Source organism: Ornithorhynchus anatinus, chromosome 1, assembly GCF_004115215.2.
Source record: "Ornithorhynchus anatinus isolate Pmale09 chromosome 1, mOrnAna1.pri.v4, whole genome shotgun sequence".
In the NCBI taxonomy this organism is placed as follows: domain Eukaryota; kingdom Metazoa; phylum Chordata; class Mammalia; order Monotremata; family Ornithorhynchidae; genus Ornithorhynchus; species Ornithorhynchus anatinus.
In genome coordinates, this window is record NC_041728.1 from 168,012,486 (window position 1) to 168,033,812 (window position 21,327).

Here is a 21,327-nt window from a genome sequence, read left to right on the forward strand (position 1 = left end):
CTTGTTTGGGTCAGAAAATGAACTCATCCATTTTAATCCCTTCGGACTATTTGTGCTGAGGCTTAGGAGGAAAGGAAGAACCGTGAGGAGCTATGAAAAAGATTATTGGGAAAAGAAAGAAAGAAAAGTAACCTGTTCCCCTTTTATTGTAAGCTTCCCCAAACCCTCCTAGAACATTGGGAAATAGAATGCCTTTTTTATAGATGATGATTTCCAATCATCAGTAACGGCTACCTCGTTCCAGTTTCTCCTGATATCTTCTGTGAGATTTTCAGCCATCTTCTACTGCCCCCTGGCAATCACTTTCGAATAAACAGTGCCGTTTGAGTAGATTCCCCTAACTGATTTCTTCTACAAGTGAAGCTGTTCTGGTTTTCCCCTCACGATGCAGGCTTTAGAGCAAGAGCAAGCTAAGAAGAGGGCTAAAAAACAGCCCACCGCCCTGACCTTTCTCACCTGATTTTGGGGAGGGAGGGGTGTGTCTCTGGGCGTTATTTGGGGGGCTTGACACAGCCTTAAAATTCTACCCCCCGTTTCCAATTTGAAGAATTCGAAGACGACAATACTGATGGTGAAGTTTCCCATTAAGGGTATGCCTCTGTGTGTGGTGTGTGTGTATGTGTCTGAAAAGGTCAATGCGGGATCCACATTGTGCACAGAACATCGTTGGCCACTGTTGTGCGGGCATGCTTGATGTTTGTGCTCTTTACTCTTTTATCTCCTTGTCTCTCCTTCCTTTTTTTTATGGTAGTCGTTAAGCACTTCATAGGTGCCAGGCATTCTACTAAGCGCTAATCGGGTTGGACACAGTCTTCGTCCCATAAGGTGCTCACAGTCTTAATCCCCATTTTACAGATGAGGTAACTGAGGCACAGAGAAGTGAAGCGACTTGCCCAAGGGCACACAGCAGGCAAGAGGCAGAGCTGGGATTAGAATCCAGGTCCTCTGACTCCCGGGCTCGTGCTGTGTCCATTAGGCCATTCTGATTCTGCAGTCTTTGCTTCAAGAGGACTGATAAACAGATAAATTCAGATTAACAGTATTCAGTCATTCAGTGGTATTTATTGAGCACTTACTATGTTCAGAACACTGTACTAAGTGCTTGGGAGAGTATAGTACAACAGCAGACACGTTGCCTGCCCACAATGAGCTCACAGTCTAGAGGGAAAGACAGACATTAATATAAATAAGTTAGAATATATAATTCAAAGGTATGAAGAGAAGTGCTGGGTGGTGGGGCGAATATCAAATGCCCAAAAGTCACAGATCCAAGTGCATAAATGATACGTATCACCCGATATGCTTATCACTCAGCTAGAGAATTCTTACAATTAGATCTGCCCACTTTCCTACCACCCAAAGAGGCAGCTGAGCCATAAAAACAGTCAAAAAGGCCTTTTCTTTTTCAGTCCATCTATTTCTCCATTCCATCTTAGTTTACAATTCATCTTTGTGTTCGCAGGCCTGTGGCTGCCCTCTCTATTGGAAAGCGCCTATGTTCAATGCTGCGGGGGGAGAAAGGACGGGATTCGTCTCTGTACATTCATTTATAGCAATGTGGAGAAAGTAAGTATGTGAAAGCGGTCATTCTCGAACAAGGGGAAAGCTCATCTGACCCACTCTGTATTTGGCTGGGTTTTTTTTGTTTTGTTTTTACCTATCAATCCCTTTCTTTCCCAGAAATAAATAGCAGCTTCTTGGACCCATTTCCAGCCCTTACTCAGTAGCCATTTCCTTACGTCCATTACCTCAGCCAGTAAAGTAGAACTGTGGGAATTCTGATTTAATAATCATGCCCTCTCTTTAACTTTCTGGGGTGTGGTCACGCAGAAATGGAATCAGTTCTTTCGTGGTGAAGTGACTTGACGTGATCAGGCTTGCAATGTAGACGACTTTGGGCAAGCCAGATATGCAAGCGGGGAGGTCTGGAGAGGCTAGGCTCTGAGGTGATTCAGGCTTTCCGACTGGGGGTAGAAAACCTGACAAAAATCCTCATATGATGAAGGGAAACTCCAGCCTGGTAACCCTCCGTGGAAAACACTCTACCCTCATTTTCCCGTGATCCAAATCTAGGATTCATTTCCGTTAACTTTAGTTGTTGTGAGGTTCCAGTTATAAGCTTCCGATGCCCTGCTTTGGACTGGGAATCGGCTGGTTAATCTGAGCTGCCCGAGGTAGCTGGTGGAGGCAGAGGTAGTGGTGGTGATGGTGGTAATATTAGCAGCGTGGCTCAGTGGAAAGAGCACGGGCTTGGGAGTCAGAGGTCATGGGTTCCAATCCAGGCTCTGCCACTTGTCAGCTGTGTGACTGTGGGCGAGTCACTTAACTTTTATGTGCTCAGTTACCTCATCTGTAAAATGGGGATTAAGACTGTGAGCCCCACGTGGGACAACCTGATTCCCCTGTGTCTACCCCAGTGCTTAAAACAGTGCTCTGTACAGAGTAAGTGCTTAACAAATACCAACATTATTATTATTATCAGTCATTTAATCGTTTTCATTGAGCACTTACTATGTGCAGAGCACTGTACTCAGCGCTTGGAATGTACAATTCGGCAACAGAGACGATCCCTGCTCACAATGGGCTCACAGTCTAAAAGTACACATCGTAGTTGTATTTATTGAATAGCCACTAGATGCTGTTGGAACGCTGTACTAGGCGCTTGGGAAGTACAGAATAAGGATGCGGTATGTTCCCTTCCCACAAGGAGCTTACACTCTAATGGGGGAGACAGCCGTTAAAATATTTACAGCTAGAGAGATCAGCCCTCTCAGGGTCGTATCTGGAGAGTTTCCAGTAGTCTCCCAGTCTCAACTGTGAGAGGGAGAGTCAAGCAGAAGCATATCCATTCCATCCCTAGCTTGGCCAGTGGCTAGCGAGTGGAAGGCAAGTCAAAACTCCCCCGTGCTGGACAGCAGCGGCAGGGGAGAGAGTGGAGGGTGGAGACTTGAGTTTACTGCGCCGAAGGAGGCAACGGTAAACCACCTCTAGATTTTTATCAAGAAAACTCTACGGCTTCACTGCCAGAACGACTGCAGGTGGAGGTGGGGCATTCTGGGAGAGGTGTGGCATCGCTATGGGTCAGACATGACTCAACGGCGTAAATCAAGACAGGTCAAGAGTGATCAAAATAAATAATTGATTAGACATATATACATGAACATAAAGAATGGGTAGAAATAGGTAAATACACACCGGCGTTGGCTGGTGGGATTATAGATAACAGTCTAATGCAATGAAGATAAAATTCATCTGACCGTGCAGCCCTTCCTTGAAGTTAAAGAGGGGAGGTGAAGAAACTGAGACACAGAGAGGTTGAGTGACTTACCCAAGTCTAAACAGCAGGCAAGCAGTGGAGCTGGGATTGGAATCCGGGTCTCCTAACTCCCCAGTCCTGTGATCTTTCCCCCAAATCATGGTGCCTAACGCCCAGAGAGAAGAGTTTGAAAAGCGAGAGGCAACTGATGATGTTCTGAATGACGTGGGAATACATAAACTGGGAGGTTGAGAGCTATAGTGAGAAGCAGCGTGGCTCAGTGGAAAGAGCAAGGGCTTGGGAGTCAGAGATCATGGGTTCCAATCCCACCTCTGCCATTTGTCCGCTGTGTGACTGTGGGCAAGTAGCTTAACTTCTCTGTGCCTCAGTTCCCTCATCTATAAAATGGGGATTAAGACTGTGAGCCTCATGTGGGACAACCTGATTACCTTGTATCTACCCCAGTGCTTAGAACAGTGTTCTGCACATAATAAGCGCTTAACAAATACCAACATTATTATTATAATAGATTATGCAATAAACAGGTTGATCTGAGTAGATCGACAAGCCGGGTCTTTGGTTTCAGACAGTACGGAGATGGTTGAGCGTGGACGTCTCGACTGTAAACTCACTGTGGGCAAGGGAACAAGCCTACCCACTCCGTCATCTTGTACCTTCCCAAGCGCTTAGTACAGTGATCTGCAAGCAGTAAGTGTTCAGTAAATATGATTATTGTTCGATCGATTTCCGAACTGAAGGATTAAAGCAGTACCATTCACCAGACTGCAGGAAAAGAACTGCTGTTTTTACTTCATCTAAAGAAGGAAGGGTTTTCTTCCAATAATAATAATAATAATAATTTTGATATTTGTTAAGCACTTACTTTGTGCCAAGCACTGTTCTAAGCACTGAGTAGATACAAGGTAATTAGGTTGTCCCACGTGGGGGCGTAGCTCAGTGGAAAGAGCCCGGGCTTGGGAATCAGAGGTCACGGGTTCAAATCCCGGCTCTGCCACTTGTCAGCTGTGTGACTGTGGGCAAGTCCCTTCACTTCTCTGGGCCTCAGTTCCCTCATCTATAAAATGGGGATGAAGACTGTGAGCCCCACGTGGGACAACCTGATTACCCTGAATCTAGCCCAGCACTTAGAAAATGCTCTGCAAATAGTAAGTACCATAATTATTATTATTATTCCCCATTTTTAACAGATGAGATAACTGAGGCCCAGAGAAGTGACTTGCCCAAAGTCACACAGCTGACAAGCGGCAGAGCCGGCATTTGAACCCACGGCCTCTGACTCCCAAGCCCGGGCTCTTTCCACTGAGCCACGCTGCTTCTCGCGAAGCAGAAAAGAGACTATTAGGGACATAAGTGTAAGGTGAGGTGGCAAGCTTTTTTTTTTAAGGCACTCTGGAAAACGTCCCCTAAATCCACGTGGAATGAGAACTAACCCAGGGGTGGGTTTTTTGTCATTTTTAAAAATCCATAAAAAATAGCCTTTTCTGGGTCTGCTAAGACTCAGGATCTAAGGTTCTGGTGCTTTAAATGCCCTCTAGTGGTAGTTTGTATCTTAGCCGTTCTCCAAACCAGAAATAACTCTACTTCCACACAGATAATAACTTTCCTTCCACAAAGGTATGTCTATTTGGGGAGCAAAATAACTAAGCCCGTTGGTTTAAGTTAGCAGACCAATTATCCTCTGCAAATGTGTTCGTTGATCTGATTTGGAAACTTGCACGCTTCGCATAAAGTGCGGGGGAGGGGGGTGCGGATAGAGTGAGTGAAAGCCTTTAATTAAAACCCATAAAACAACTTGCGGCGGATAATAAAACCCTATTAAATGCCGTGACATATATAAGAACGGGCTATCTGGCTCCTGTGATAGGTTTTATTCCATCTTGCCAAAATAATAGTGACAAATGCAAAAGTCAAGAAGATAAAGGAAATTCATTTGGCTCCCATCAGGATGGCGGTGTCTGGAAGACAAATCCCTATCTCTCGATGGGTTTACTGTGAGATGCCAAGTTTTTCGCCCACTTCACATTGGGTCTTTTTGCAACGGGGGGACAGAAGTTTGTCCCAGAGTCCCATGTTTGCCACAGGATACCCCGCATATCTACAGGTCTCTTCTCTTCAACCCGGGCGTTCCCATGAACACTTCCGTCTCCACTCATGATCGACCATCCCTTTCTCCTCCTACCCTTTCCCATCCACCCCCCACAACAGCCATCTTTCTGTTCTTGTTATGCTCCACTAAGTTCTGCTGGTGGATAAAGTCCATCCCTTGATGGCTTTTTCCTCTGGGGTTTTCCACAGCTCCGCCCTGGCCAAACCTCAGGATTTTTCCTCCCTTATCCCATCAACCTGAATAATGATAATGATACCTGTTAAGCGCTTACCACGTGCCGAGCACCGTTCTAAGCACTGAGGTAGACACAAGGTGATCGGGTTGGACACAGTCCCTGTCCCACAATCCCCATTTTACAGATGAGGTAACTGAGGCCCAGAGAAGTGAAGTGGCTTGCCCAAGGTCACACAGCAGATGCGTGGCGGAGCCGAGATTAGAACCCAGCCAGGTCCTTCTGACTCCCGGGCCCGTGCTCTAGCCACTAAGCCACGCTCCTTCTCTCTTCCCTTTTAATTCTCTCCTTCAACCTTAATTTCGTCCTCTCCACCCGCTGGGAAACGTCTCCTTTGAAAAAAAAGATGCCATCAACCCTCACTCCCTGCCCCTGTTTTCCCAGTGGGATGTTCCCACTGTTTTGGGCTAAATGTCAGCACGTGATCCCCATATTCTTCTTCAGCAGATATGGGTACCCCCACCATTCTCTTCCCTGGGCCTCAATCTCGTCTCTCCCACTGTCGAACCCTCATGTCCTCGCCCCTCCCTGGAATGCCCTCCCCCTTCAAGATAATAATTATGGTATTTGTTAAGTGCTTACTATGTGCCAGGCACTGTACTAAGCACTGGTATCCAATGGACCACCACTCTCCCCGTCTTCAAAGCCCTACTAAAATGATATCTCCTCCAGGACGCCCTCCCTGACTAAACTCTCCTCTCCCCACCATATTTTTCCCCCATTCTACATCGTCTAGGCACTTGCCTCTGTATCCCTAAGTACTTAATTAATACTTGCATCTGTGTCCCTAAGCACTTAATTACCCACTCCACCCCCTCCAACAGCATTTGCGCACACATGTTTATACTCTGTTTCTTCCCCTACTTTATTTTAATGTTCGTTTTACCCACTAGATTGTGAGCTCCTTGGGCAGGAATCATGTCTATCTACTCTGTCGTTGTGCTCTCAGTGGAAAGAGCCTGGGCTTGGGAGTCAGAGGTCACGGGTTCGAATCCCGGCTCTGCCACTTGTCAGCTGTGTGACTGTGGGCAAGTCACTTCACTTCTCTGTGCCTCAGTTCCCTCATCTGTAAAATGGGGATTAACTGTGAGCCTCACGTGGGACCACCCGATGACCCTGTATCTACCCCAGCGCTTAGAACAGTGCTCTGCACGTAAGTAGCGCTTAACAAATACCAACATTATTATTATTATTATTAGTGCAGTGCTCTATATATGGTCTGATGGTTAGAACCCAGGCCTGGGAGTCAGAAGGACTTGGATTCCAATCCCAGCTTTGCCAATTGTCAGCTGTGTGACCTGGGGCAAGTCACCTCACTTCTCTCTGCCTCAGTGACCTCATCTGAAAAATGGAGATTAAGACCGGGAGCATGTATCGACCCCGGCGCTTAGTATAGTTCCTGGCACATCGTAAGCACTTAACGAATACGTTAAAAACCACTCAAGTCCCATTGGTCGATTGATAGAAAGGTGCCAGCACAGAGATCTGTAAAATACATTCTCTGGATGAAAATGCCAAGCACACTGGGTTACAGATGGAAGTGTTTTGGGGGTTTCAGCTTCTGTTGGAACCTGATTCTGTGCCTGATTTCTAGTTCACCACCACCCTCCCGCCCCCCCTGGAAAGCAGCTCCTGGGCACAGTCAACCGTCAAAAATTTCTGGCCGTCAATTCTGAGGCTCTGAATCTGGATGTGTCCCTATTATTTTTGTGGGAGGCTGCCAGCCAAAAAGATTTCAATCTCATTTCTTCTGCCTTCTTTTAATTTAATTGCTAGCATAATCACGGCCCAAATCATCCCACCAAAATAACAAAATGCCATCTCGTTACGGAGATGTTCCTTTGACGGAATCAAGGGCGTGGAAAATCTGCACGGTTAATAACTGGAAAGAAACAAGTTGATCCTTGAAATAATTGGCCTTGAGGTCAAACTGAAGTTACAGATTGTTGAGTTGGCTGATCAGCGATTCTAATGGGAGTACTTGCCTTTCACAGACTTTTGTTTCTTTTTCAGATTGCTTTATAACTACCACGATGATGCATCCAAGTTTGTCTCTCTTCTAGCAAAACCCAACTGCAACTATCTTGAGCAGGAAGATTTCATCCCATTGCTTCAAGTAATCGTCCCTTCCGATCTGGGGTTTGCTTAAGGCAGGAGGAGATGTCGGGGGGCACGTGAGAAAGTTGTAAGGCTCCCAGGCTAACTGGGGCTCTTTGCTGGCTGAAGAATAGAGCAGCCCCCCCACCATCAGCTCCACAAATATTTTTTATGGTATCTGTTAAGTGCTTACTATGTGCCAAACATTGTTCTAAGCACTGGTGTAAGTGGCAATAACTCAGTCATATTTATTGAGCGTATACTATGTGTAGAGCGCTGTATTAAGCACTTGGGAGAGTGTAATACAGCAGAATTAGCAGACACATTCCCTCCTCATAGCACGCTTACAGTCTAGGAGGGATGACAGATGTTAATCTGAAAAGTACTTTATAATATAAAGATGCGGACGTAAGAGTTGTGGGATTGTGGGTGGGGTGGATATCAAATGTCCAAATGTCACCGACCCAAGTGCAGAGACAACGAAAAAGGGAAAGTGAGCCGGGAGAAAGAGGGCTTCCTGGGGAAAGGCCTCTTGGAGGAGATGTGACCTTAGTAAGGCTTTGAAGATGGAGAGAGTGGTGGTCTGGTGTATGTGGAGGGGGAGGGAGTTCCAGGCTAGGGAGAGGAGGTGGGAAGGGGCGAGATAGTCGAGATCGGGGCCCAGTGAGTAAGCTGGCGCTAGAGGAGCGGAGTGTGAGTAGATTAGCCTGTAGTGGGAGATTAGGTAGGTGAGGTAGGATGGGGCAAGCTGATTGAGTGCTTTAAAGCCGATGGTAAGGCATTTCCATCTGATGAGGAGGTGGATGGTCAACCACTACAGGTTCTTGAGGAGTGGGGAGATGTGAACTGAACGTTTTTGTGAATGATTTGTGCAATAGAGTGAAGTGCGGATTGGAGTAATAATAATAATAATGGTATTTAAATGCTTACTATGTGCGGAGCACTGTTCTAAGTGCTGGAGTAGATATAAGGTAATCCAGTTTCACATTTTTTAAACCCCATTTTTACAGTAACTGAGGCACAGAGAAGTGAAATGACTTGCCCAAGGTCACACAGCAGGCACTTGACAGAGCCGGGATTAGACCCACGACCTCTGACTCCCAAGCCCGAGCTCTTTCCACTAAGCCACGCTGCTTCTAGGGAGAGACAGGAGGCCGGGAGGTCAGCGAGGAGGCGGATGCAGTAGTCAAGACGGGATGGGAGAAGTGCTTGGATCATTCATTCATTCAGTCATATTTATTGAGCGCTTACTGTGCGCAGAGCGCTGGACTAAGAGCTTGGAATGTACAATTCGGCAACAGATCGAGACAATCCCTGCCCAACAACGGACTCACAGTCTAAAAAGGGGGAGACAGCAAAACAAAACAAGTAGACAGGCATCGATACCATCAAAATAGATAAATAGAATCATAGATATATGCACATCATTAATAAAATAGAGAAATAATATACACAAGTGCTGTGGGGAGGGGAAGGGGGTAGAGCAGAGGGAGGGAGTAGGGGTAGTGGGAAGGGGAGGAGGGGCAGAAGGAAAGGGAGGGCACAGTGTGATAGCAGTTTGGTTGGAGAGGAAAGAGTGAATTTTAGCAATATCGTGAAGGTAATAATAATGTTGGTATTTGTTAAGCGCTTACTATGTGCCGAGCACTGTTCTAAGCGCTGGGGTAGACATGGGAATCAGGTTGTCCCACGTGGGGCTCACAGTCTTAATCCCCATTTTACAGATGAGGTAACTGAGGCACCGAGAAGTTAAGTGACTTGCCCAAAGTCACACAGCTGACAAAGAACCGACAGGATTTGGTGACAGATTGAATATGTGGGTGGAATGAAAGAGATGAGTCTAGGACAATGACAAGTTTATGGGCTCCTGAGGTAAGGATGATAGTGGTGTTGTCTATAGTGATGGGAAAGACATGGGGAGGGCAGGATTTGGGTGGGAGATAAGGAGCTCAGTTTGGGATGTGTTTAATTTGGGGGACCAGTGGGACATCCAAGTAGATATATCTTGAAGGCAGCCTGGCATACAGTAAACACTTAACAAATATCACAATTATTATTGCTATTATTAGGAGGAAATGCGAGATTGCAGGAAAGGAGAGCGATCAGGGCTGGATATGTACACTTGGGAATCATCGGCCTAGAGATGTAAATTGAAGCCGTGGGAGCAAATGAGGTTTCCAAGGGAGTAGGGGCAGAGGGAGAATAGACGGAGCCTATAAATAAGCCATGAGGGATCCACGTACTCTCACACGGGGGGGAGGCAGAGGATCCCACGAAAGAGACTGAGAAAGAGCAGTCGGAGAAGTAAGAGGTGAACCAAGAGAGGAAAGTGTCTGTTAGGCCAAGGATGGATAAAGTTTAAGGAGAAGGAGGCGGTCTGCAGCGTCAGAGGCGGCTGAGGGGTCTAGGATGGAATAGAGGCCGTCAGAGTGGGCGAGGAGAAGGTCACTGATTAGCTTAGAGAGGGATGTCTCTGTGGAGTGAAGGGGGAGGAAGCCAGATCCAAAGGTTTCTAGGAGAGAATTGGAGGCTAGGAAGTGGAAGCAGCGAGTGTAAACAACTCTCTCAAAAAGTTTGGAGGGAGAGGGGCCGATAACTGGAGGGAGCTGTGGGGTCAAGGGAGGATTTTTTTTTTAGGTTAGGGGAGACATAAACATATTTGAAAGCAGTGGGGAAGAAATCCTTAGAAAGTGAACAGTTGAAGTCTAGGAGGGAAGAAGGGAGAGTGCCAGTATTTTGAAAAAGTTCATTCAATAGTATTTATTGAGTGCTTACTATGTGCAGAGCACTGTACTAAGCGCTTGGAATGTACAAATCGACAACAGATAGTCCCTGCCCATTGACGGGCTTGCAGTCTAATCCGGGGAGACGGACAGACACAAAAAATAGCAATAAATAGAATCAAGGGGGTGTACATCTCATTAAACCAATAGCAATAAATAGAATCAAGGTGATGTACATCTCATTAACAAAATAAATAGGGTAATAAAAATATATGCAATTGAGCAGACGAGCACAGTGCTGAGGGGAGGGGAAGGGAGAGGGGGAGAAGCAGAGGGAAAGGGGGGGAAAAGGGGGCTTAGCTGAGGGGAGGTGAAGGGGGGGCAGAGGGACAGCAGAAGGAAAAGGGGAAGCTCAGTCTGGGAAGGCCTCTCGGAGGAGGTGAGCTCTAAGTAGAGCTTTGAAGAGGGAAAGAGAACTAGTTTGGCGGAGGTGAGGAGGGAGGGCGTTCCAGGACAGTGGGAGGACGTGGCCCAGGGGTCGACGGTGGGATGGGCGAGAACGGGGGACGGTGAGGAGGTGGGCGGCAGAGGAGCGGAGTGGGCGGGGTGGGCAGTGGAAAGAGAGAAGGGAGGAGAGGTAGGAGGGGGCTAAGTGATGGAGAGCCTCGAAGCCTAGAGTGAGAAGGTTTTGTTTCTTGCGGAGGTCGATGGGCAACCACTGGAGGTTTTTAAGAAGGGGAGTGACAGGCCCAGAGCGTTGCTGCAAGAAGATGAGCCGGGCAGCGGAATGAAGAATAGACTGGAGCAGGGAGTGACGGGAGGAAGGGAGATCAGAGAGAAGGCTGACACAATAATCCAGCCGGATTATTGTCATTGATTAGTTTAGAGAGGGATGTTTCTGTAAAGTCTGTTTTAATAATTATTATTATTATTATAGTATTTGTTAAGTGCTTATTATATGCCAGGCACTGTACTAAGCACTGGGGTGGATGCAAGGAAATCAGGGAGGACACTGTCCCTGTCCCGCATGAGGCTCACGGTCCCATTCCCCATTTTCCAGATGAGGTAACTGAGGCCCAGGGAAGTGAAGTGACCTGCCCGAGGCCACACAGCAGACAGGTAGTGGAGCCTGGGATTCGAACCCAGGTCCTTCTGACTCCCAGCCCCGTGCTCTAGCCACTAGACCACGCTGCCATTGGTCGTGGTGGTGATAGTAGTAGTAATAGTAATAATAATAATTCCATCCACTTTGAGATATTCAGGAAGCAGCGTGGCCTAGTGGATAGAGCACAGGCTAGGGAGTCAAAAGGACCCGGGTTCTAATCCCGGCTCCGCCACTTGTCTGCTCTGTGACCTAGGGCAAATCATCCCCTTCTCTGGACCTCGGTTACCTCATCTGTAAAATGGGGATTAAGACGGTGAGCCCCATGTGGAACAAGGACTGTGTCCAACCTGATGAGCTCGTGCCTACCTGAGCGCTTAGAACAGTGCTTGACACATAGTAAGCACTAAATAAATACCAGAAGCAACAAACAGAGCATTTAATTGGCTTTCTCCCTCCTACCTTACCTCGCTGATCTCCTCCTACAGCTCAGCCCACACCCGCCCCTCCCCTAATGCCAACCTACTCTCTCTACCTCCATCTCTTCTGTCTCACCTTGCCTACAGCGTCCCTCAGGCTTGGAATTCCCTTCCCCTTCAAAGCTGATAATCCACCATTCTCCCCATCTTCAACCCCCAGCCCCCAATCACATCTCCTCCTGGGGGCTTTCCCTGACAAATCAATCAATAAATCGATTGTATTTATTGCGCGTTCTCTGAGCAATATATAGAGCACTGTAGTAAGCAGTTGAGAGAGTGCAGTTCAACAGAGTCGGTAGGCATGTGCTCTGCCCAAAATAAGCCAGGGTGTTTGGCTGTAGAAAAGAAGCTAATTAGTGCATTCATTCAGTCATACTTTTTGAGCGATTACTCTGTGCAAAGCACTGTACTAAGCGCTTGGGAGAGTACAACACAATGGCGTTGCACTCTCTGGCCCTGTGTGGGGGTGCTTTTGCTCAATAGCCAGATTTGGTTCCCAGGAGAGCGTATGTGGTTCACAAGTCAGGGGTCCCCAACTATCCATGTCTAGTCTAGACTTTAAGCTTGTTATTATGATTATTATTCTTATTATTATATTTGTCAGGCGCTTACTGTGTGCCAAGCACTGTTCTAAGCTCTGGGATAGATATAGGGTAATCAGGTTATCCCACGTGAGGCTCACAGTTTTAATCCCCATTTTACTGATGAGGTAACTGAGGCACGGAGAAGTGAAGTGGCTTGCCAAAGGTCACACAGCAGACGAGGGGCAGGGCAGGGAATGCGTCCGTTATATTGTAGTCTCCCAAGCAATTAGTGCACAGCGGTCTGCACGTAGTACGCGCTCGATAAGTACGGTTGCCTGTCTGACTGGGAAGACAAGCTGGTGATGTGGAGCTCAGGACCTTTAGCACCCCCAGACAACAGTGGTGGTTGAGACGCAGAATTCATTAGGGGATGAATTCCTCCAAGAGAAACCACTCAGAACGAATTCTTTCGGCACTCAATTGCCAAAAAAGCACTTTTAAATAATCATCACACCTAACGTTAGCTACCCCTTGAACTGGGCATTGTCTGCGCCATTGAGAAAACAACGGAAATGACGCTAGATCTTTCCCGTGCGGATGGAACCACCAGACTAAGCCCCATTTTTCCTCAACTCCCACTCCCTTCTGACTCACCCTGACTTGCTCCTTTTGCTCTCCCCCTCTCCCTCCATCCCAGCCCCACAGCTTAGGGATATATCTGTCATTTTATTTAGTTGTTTTGATGTCTGTTTATTTGTATCAATGTCTGTCTCCCCCCATCTAGACTGTGAGCTCATGCTGGGCAGGGATTGTCACTGTTTATTGTTGTATTGTTCTTTCCCAGAAGCTTACTACAGTGCTCTGCACATAGTATGCGCTTAATAAATACGAATGAATGAATGAATGAATGAATGAATGAATGAATGAATGAATGAATGAATGGTGGCAAAGGAGGACATCCCAGCTGGGGACACCCACCCCAATCTGGACAGGGAACGTGTCAGTCAGTCCCCACTTTAGAGATAATAATAATAATGTTGGTATTTGTTAAGCGCTTACTATGTGCAGAGCACTGTTCTAAGCGCTGGGGTAGATAGAGGGTAATCAGGTTGTCCCACGTGAGGCTCACAGTTAATCCCCATTTTACAGATGAGGTAACTGAGGCCCAGAGAAGTGAAGTGACTTGCCCACAGTCACACAGCTGACAAGTGGCAGAGCTGGGATTCGAACCCATGACCTCTGACTCCCAAGCCCGTGCTCTTTCCACTGAGCCACGCTGCTTCTCGATGAGGTAACTGAGGCACAGAGAAGTGAAGTGACCCAACTAACTCAAGCTTATACAGCAGACAAGTGGCGGAGGCGGGATTAGAACCCAGGACCTCTGACTCCCAGGCTCAGGTTCTTTCCACTAGTCCACGTAACTTCCCATAGCAACATGTTTACCAACTCTGTTGTGTTGTACTCTCCCAACCGCTTACCACAGGGCTCGGCACACAGTAAGCGCTCAATAAATACCCTTGATCGATAGATTGGTTCTCTAACAGGCTCTGGAGTTGAGTGGAAAGAACATGTTATTCTAAGAGTGAAGTTCCTGATATTTTAGGATCTAGAGGCGTGGAAATGTGAGAAGGTTCGAAGGGACAAAGTATTGAAGGTTTGTTTTTTCGGTTTTGTTTTATGGTATTAAAATTAATAATAATAATAATAATGTTGGTATTTGTTAAGCGCTTACTATGTGCAGAGCACAGTTCTAAGCACTGGGGGAGATACAGGGTAATCGGGTTGTCCCACGTGAGGCTCACAGTTAATCCCCAGTTTACAGATGAGGTAACTGAGGCCCAGAGAAGTGAAGCGACTTGCCCACAGTCACAAAGCTGACAAGTGGCAGAGCCAGGAGTCGAACCCATGACCCCTGACTCCGAAGCCCGGGCTCTTTCCACTGAGCCACGCTGATTAAGCACTTACTATGTGCCAGGCACTGTACTAAACACTGGGGTGAATACAAGCTAATCAGGTTGGATACAGTCCCTGTCCCACTTGGGGCTCACAGTCTCAATCCCCGTTTTACAGATGAGGTAACTGAGGCACCGAGACGTGAAGTGACGTGCCCAGGGTTACACAGCAGACAAGTGGGAAAGCCAGGTTGAAACCTCAGGTGTTCTGACTCCCAGGCCTGTTCCCTTTCCATTAAGCCACACTGCTCCTCAAAAATAATAATTGTGGCGCTTAAGTGCTTACTGTGTACCAAGCACTGCACTAAGCAGTGAGGTAAATACAAGATAATCAGGTCCCACATGAGATTCGCGGTCTAAGTAGGAGAGAGAACAGGTATTGAATCCCCATTTTGCAGGTGAGGGAACTGAAGCACAAGGAAGGTAAGTGACTTGCCCGAGGTCACACAGCAGACCAGTGGTAAAGCCAGTATTAGAACTCAGGACCTCTGATTTCCAGGCCCTGGTTCATTCATTGCGTGACTCAGTGGAAAGAGCCCAGGCTTGGGAGTCAGAGGTCATGGGTTCGAATCCCAGCTCTGCCACTTGTCAGCTGTGTGACTGTGGGCAAGTCACTTCACTTCTCTGGGCCTCAGTGACCTCATTTGTAAAATGGGGATTAAGACTGTGAGCCTCACGTGGGACAACCCGATTACCCTGTATCTCCCCCAGCGCTTAGACCAGGGCTCTGCACATAGTAAGCGCTTAAATACCAACATTATTATTATTATTTATTAAGTGTTTCCACTAGGCCATGGTGCTTCCCCAAGCGATTCAGCGCGGTCCCAAGAGCGTTCCCGTCTTTTCTCTCACCTCCTCCTGCGACATTTATTCTTCCGCCTTCCCCTGGTGGAGTGGGTAGAACCGGAATCTGCTTACGGGCTCCTCAGCACTAAGTTTAGATCTTGGTGATGGAAAATCATCAAAGCTTTGAGGAAATCGTCATCCACAGCAGGAAGCCAGATATCTTCTTTAGAGGGTCTTCGCTATAGTCCGTAACTTCAGTCGATGGATCGATAGTATTCATTGCGTGTGCATAATGCGTGCAGAGCACTGAACTAAGCGCTTGGTACAATACAGGCGCTTTCCCCGTCAGTCTAGCGACGGAGACTGACTTTAATATAACTTGATTCATTTCTTCATTCAATAGTATTTATTGAGCACTTACTATGTGCAGAGCACTGTACTAAGCGCTTGGAATGAACAAGTCGGCAACAGATAGAGTCCCTGCCCTTTGACGGTGACGGGCCTACGGTCTAATCGGGGGAGACGGGCAGACGAGAACAGTGGCAATAAATAGAGTCGAGGGGAAGAACATCTCATAGAAACAATGGCAAATAAATAGAATCAGGGTGATGTACATCTCATTAAGCAAAATAAATAGGGTGATGATTCAAATGCACATCTGTCCTGCTGAAGGTGTAAGCTGCAGGTGTCAGTGGTTTGGGATGGAATGAAATTGCTGGTGCAGAGGAAGCATTTAAACACTAAATATTTGATATTGACCCCACTCTCGGCACTTCCGTACGTCTCCGTTATTAATATTTTAAGCTCTCTCTCCCCGGCTAGGCTATAAACTCGCTCTGGGCAGGGAAGGTGTCTTCCAACTCGGTTGCGTTGTACTCTTCCAAGTGCTTGCGTAGTGCTCTGCAAGCAATAAGTTCTCAAAGTCACCGATAGAGTCATGACTGGGATAAAGAGCTCAGTACAGTGCCCAGCGCTTAGTCTTCATTCATTCAATAGTATTTATTGAGCGCTTACTATGTGCAGAGCACTGTACTAAGCGCTTGGAATGTACAAATCGGTAACAGATAAAGACAGTCCCTGCCCTTTGACGGGCTTACAGTCTAATGGACGGGCTTGCAGTCTAATCGACTGGCACATAGTGAGCGCTTAACAAATACCGTAATTATTAAAGAGCGTCAACCGGGGGACAGAGAGGGACTCCTATTTAAGAGCCGGTGAGAGACAAAGAAGCGGCGTGGCTCAGTGGAAAGAGCCCGCGCTTGGGAGTCAGAGATCATGGGTTCGAATCCCATTAGTCAGCTGTGTGACTGTGGGCAAGTCACTTCACTTCTTTGTGCCTCACTTACCTCATCTGGAAAATGGGGATTAACTGTGAGCCCCACGTGGACAAGCTGATGACCCTGTATCTCCCCCAGCACTTAGAACAGTGCTCTGCACGTAGTAAGCGCTTAACAAATACCAACATTATTATTATTTCCCCTAACAGAAGGGAATAAAGAATAGAGAATCTGGTCTAAAAAATACCAATCTTAGTTTCGTTCCCCAACTTAAGCTAGGAAGATTTGTCTCTGGGGGGAATAATAATGTTGGTATTTGTTAAGCGCTTACTATGCGCCGAGCACTGTTCTAAGCGCTGGGGTAGACACAGGGGACTCAGTATGTCCCATGTGGGGCTCACAGTCTTAATCCCCATTTTACAGATGAGGTAACGGAGGCACAAAGCAGTTAAGTGACTTGCCCACAGTCACACAGCTGACAAGTGGCAGAGCTGGGATTCGAACTCTTGAGCCTGCAAAGGTCACTGTGTGTTCATATTTCCAACTGCTTAGCACAGTGTTCTAGTATCAGACTAGAGAGAGGCAGTGACTGGATATGACTTGACCCGGAAATGTACGACACTGTAAACACTTTAAAAGAGTTAGTTGTAGGGTAGGAGTAATGACATTTATTAAGCACTGACGATGTGTGAACGGGAGAAATAGAAGGAAATCAATTCAGACATGGTCCCTGCCTCACAATCTAGAGGTGAGGATGAAAAAGAAAACAGGAAAGAATAACAAAGTAAATTAAACTATGAAAGGAAGAACACCAGTTCACTTCTGCTGATAAGGAAAGGTCACAGGTTCCTCCTCCTTGGGGCCTTTAGCCTTCCTGAGAAGCAGCGTGGTTTAGTGGCTAGAGCGCGGGCCTGGGAGTCAGAAGGACCTGGGTTCTGATCCCGGTTGCGCCACGTGTCCGCTGTGTGACCTTGGACAAGTCTCTTCACTTCTCTGGACCTCAGGTCCTTCATCTGTAAAATGGGGGCTGTGAGCCCCACTTGGGACAGGGACTGTGTCCAACTGATTGACTTGTATCTACCCCAACGCTTGGAACAGTGCTTTTCTCATAGTGAGCGCTTTACAAATACCAACAAAACAAAACCACGTTCCCCGGCACTTACGCCCTGAGGTAGATACAATTTAATCAGGTTGGACACAGTCCCTGTCCCACATGGGGCTCACAGTCTTAATCCCCCCTTGTAGGTGTGGCCCCCGAGGCCCAGAAAAGTGAAGTGACTCGTCCAAGGTCACACAGCAGACAAGTGGCGGAACGGGGATTAGAACCCAGAATTTTCTGACTCCCAGATCCGCGCCCTTGTCCACTTAGTCAAGCTTCTCTCCCGAGCAGCTGCTCTAGAACTGGTTCTGCCAGTGTCTACTGTGTGGCCTTGGGCAAGTCACTTGACTTCCCTATGCCTCAGTTTCACCATCTGTAAAATGAGAATAATACCTAACAGTACCCCGCAGGGGAATTGTCTGGGTTCAATTGAGGTAAGCGGTATAAAGTGCTTTGGCATTAAAGACGGTCAATAAGACTAAGTTATCATTTTAAGTACCAAAGCGCTGAGAAACAGCGTGGTCTATTGGAAAGAACCCAGGCTTGGGAGCCGGAGAACCAGATTCTAATCCCAGCTCTACCACTTCCCTGCTGTGTGACCTTGGGCAAGTCACTTAAATTCTCTGTGCCTCAGTGTCCTCATCTGTGAAATGGGCATCCCCGATCCTTCTTCTCACTCCTATTTAGACTGTGAGCCCCACGTGGGACAGGGGCTGTGTCTGACCTGATTAATTGGTATCTCCACCCCAAAACTTAGAACAGTTTTTGACATATAGGAAGTGCTTAACAAATACTCAATTATTGTTATCAATTATTAGTAGTAGAGCAGCGCTGTGCATACAATACATTTTTAATCAATACCACTGATTGAAAGAAGTAAGAAGAACTTACTCCAGAGAAGCAGCATGGCCTAGAGGATAGAGCACAGGCCTGGGAGTCAGAAGGACCTGGGTTCTAGCACGTAAGCTTGTTGTGAGCAGGGAATATGTATGTGTCTTCATTCATTCAATTGTATTTATTGGGTGCTTCCTCTGCCGAGCACTGTACTAAGCGCTTGGAAAGTAATCTCCCCCGATTAGACCGTAAACCCGTCAAAGGGCAGGGACTGTCTCTATCTGTTACCGATTTTGTCCATTCCAAGCGCTTAGTACAGTGCTCTGCACATAGTAAGCGCTCAATAAATACTATTGAGTGAATGAATGAATGAAATAACGTTGGTATTTGTTAAGCGCTTACTATGTGCAGAGCACTGTTCTAAGTGCTGGGGCAGATACAGGATAATCAGGTTGTCCCACGTGAGGCTCACAGTTAATCCCCATTTTACAGATGAGGTAACTGAGGCACAGAGAAGTGAAGTGACTTGCCCACAGTCACCCAGCTGACAAGCGGCAGAGCCGGAATTCGAACCCATGACCTCTGACTCCCAAGCCCGGGCTCTTTCCACTGAGCCATGCTGAATGAAAGTACAATACAGCAATAAAGAGAAACAATCCCTGCCCACAACAGGCTGTTTATTGTTATATTGTGCTCTCCCAAGCCACATAGTACCCTGCTTTGCACACAGTAAGCACTCAATAAATACAATGGAATGAATTAGCTCCGGCCACTTGCCTGCTGTGTGACCTCGAGCAAGTCACTTCACTTCTCTGTGCCTGTTAACAGTCAAAGGGGATTAAGACTGTGAGCCTTATGTGGGATAGAGACTGGGTCCTACTTGATTTACTGGTATTCATTCATTCAGTAGTATTTATTGAGCGCTTACTATGTGCAGAACACTGTACTAAGCGCTCGGAATGGACAAATCGGTAACAGAGACAGTCCCTGCCCTTTGACGGGCTTACGGTCTAATCGGGGGAGACGGACAGACAAAAGCAATAGCAATAAATAGAATCAAGGGCTTGAACATCTCATTAAAACAATAGCAATAAATAGAATCAAGGTGATGTACATCTCATTAACAAAATAAATAGGATAATGAAAATATATACAGTTGAGCAGAGGAGCACAGTGCTGAGGGGAGGGGAAGGGAGAGGGGGAGGAGCAGAGGGAAAGAGGGGAAGAGAGGGCTTGTATCTACCCCAGTGCTTAGTATAGTGTCTGGTGTATAGTAAATATCAAATACCAAAAAAAAAGGTACCTAACAATACCCAAATAAATAAACTTAGAGGTCACTGAAGGGAAAGAAATGTGATTTTTTTCAGCTTTACTTCTTGGCCTCTTTCAGGATGTGGTGGACACACACCCTGGTCTGACGTTCTTGAAGGATGCACCAGAATTCCATTCCCGTTACATCACCACGGTAAGTCGGCCTCTCTACTTTTCATAGGATCGAATGGCCATTAAAACCCACCCTCGCCAAAGCCATCTATTAAGACGAGCTCTCCGCTCCTTGTGAGAAAGGTGGGAAGAGGATGAATTCTGAGAGAGAATTAATCATTTATTTTATTTAAGCCTGTTCCATTTGTTTTAAATGGCCAAGTACTTTAAGAGGTCCCTCACGTACCAAATTAATGTGAAATCAATTTGAAGTGTAGCCAACAGTGAACTTTCTATTTCCAACGAAGAGTCTCTCCCTAGTTTGCCAGTGAATAATCTCACCCAGTTAATGCCCATATGGCAGAGAGCAGAGCCAGTTGGGCAGAAATGGAATCAAATTGCCTATTCTTATTCTAGGCTCTTAATAGGTGGGTCCCATATTGTGCCCTGGATATTGATATTTAACCAAACTTAAACACTCTCAGTCCAAGGTGGAGCAAAAGATCGACTGACATTTTCCACAAAAATCCCCCGCACCGGGCCCTGAGAATTAAATCTGGATATGATTGTGGAAAGCAGTTTCTAAGGCAACCCGAGGCCCAACATCATTAAGAATTTATAGGTCATAACCTGCTCTTTGTTTTCCCCTGGAGATGATTGGTTATATCCAACACCTACTGTGGAGCATAAATAATTACTTACTCCACGCCGAAGACTCCATTTCACCACTTGGGAAGCAGCACGGCTTAGTGGTTAGCGCACGGACCTGGGAGTCAGAAGGTCACGGGTTCTAATCCTGGTTCTGCCACTTGTCTGCGGGGTGACCTTGGGCAAGGCACTTCTCTGAGCCTCAGTTCCCTCATCTGTAAAATGGGGATTGAGACCGTGAGCCCCACCTGGGTGTCACCCGTCACTGGGGGGAGGTCCTTTCGGAATCGGTGCGGGGAGAGAGAGAGGCCGGGGATGGAAAACCTGAGTTTTGTATAAAATTTATTCCACGGGGCAAATTGAATTAATTAGTTATTTATATGAGACAAATCGGCCTTCCCTTTTGGGAGAAATATGGTGTTAAAGCTTCCCTTTTGGGAGGAATAGGGTGTTAGAGCTTCCCTAACGGGAGGAATACACTGGTATGTTACTCGCGTGTGGCCGGACACCCGGGCCCACCCAAGCAGAGCTCACTTATGATTTACTCGCACGTGGTGAGGTGGCTAGTTCCCACCATGTGCGCACCCCACCCAGCAGGAATCCACCTTTGCGTTAAATACGCTTATGCATTAAATGATAGTAATAATAATGTTGGTATTTGTTGAGAGCTTACTATGTGCAGAGCACTGTTCTAAGCTCTGGGGGGGCTACAAGGTGATCAGGTTGTCCCATGTGAGGCTCACGGTTAACCCGATTTTACAGATGAGG

General features: G+C 46.9%; 1 protein-coding gene across 3 annotated transcripts in view; it reads left to right on the forward strand.

The window, feature by feature from the left end:
• Positions 1-21,327, forward strand: part of PPP2R3A (protein phosphatase 2 regulatory subunit B''alpha) — a 114,769-nt gene that overhangs the window by 29,580 nt on the left and 63,862 nt on the right. For all 3 annotated transcript variants that reach the window (XM_029059712.1, XM_029059729.1, XM_029059722.1), the window contains exons 3-5: positions 1,463-1,566; positions 7,630-7,732; positions 19,880-19,954. In XM_029059712.1, coding sequence (XP_028915545.1) covers positions 1,463-1,566; positions 7,630-7,732; positions 19,880-19,954 — 282 coding nt within the window. The remainder of the gene's footprint in view (positions 1-1,462; positions 1,567-7,629; positions 7,733-19,879; positions 19,955-21,327) is intronic.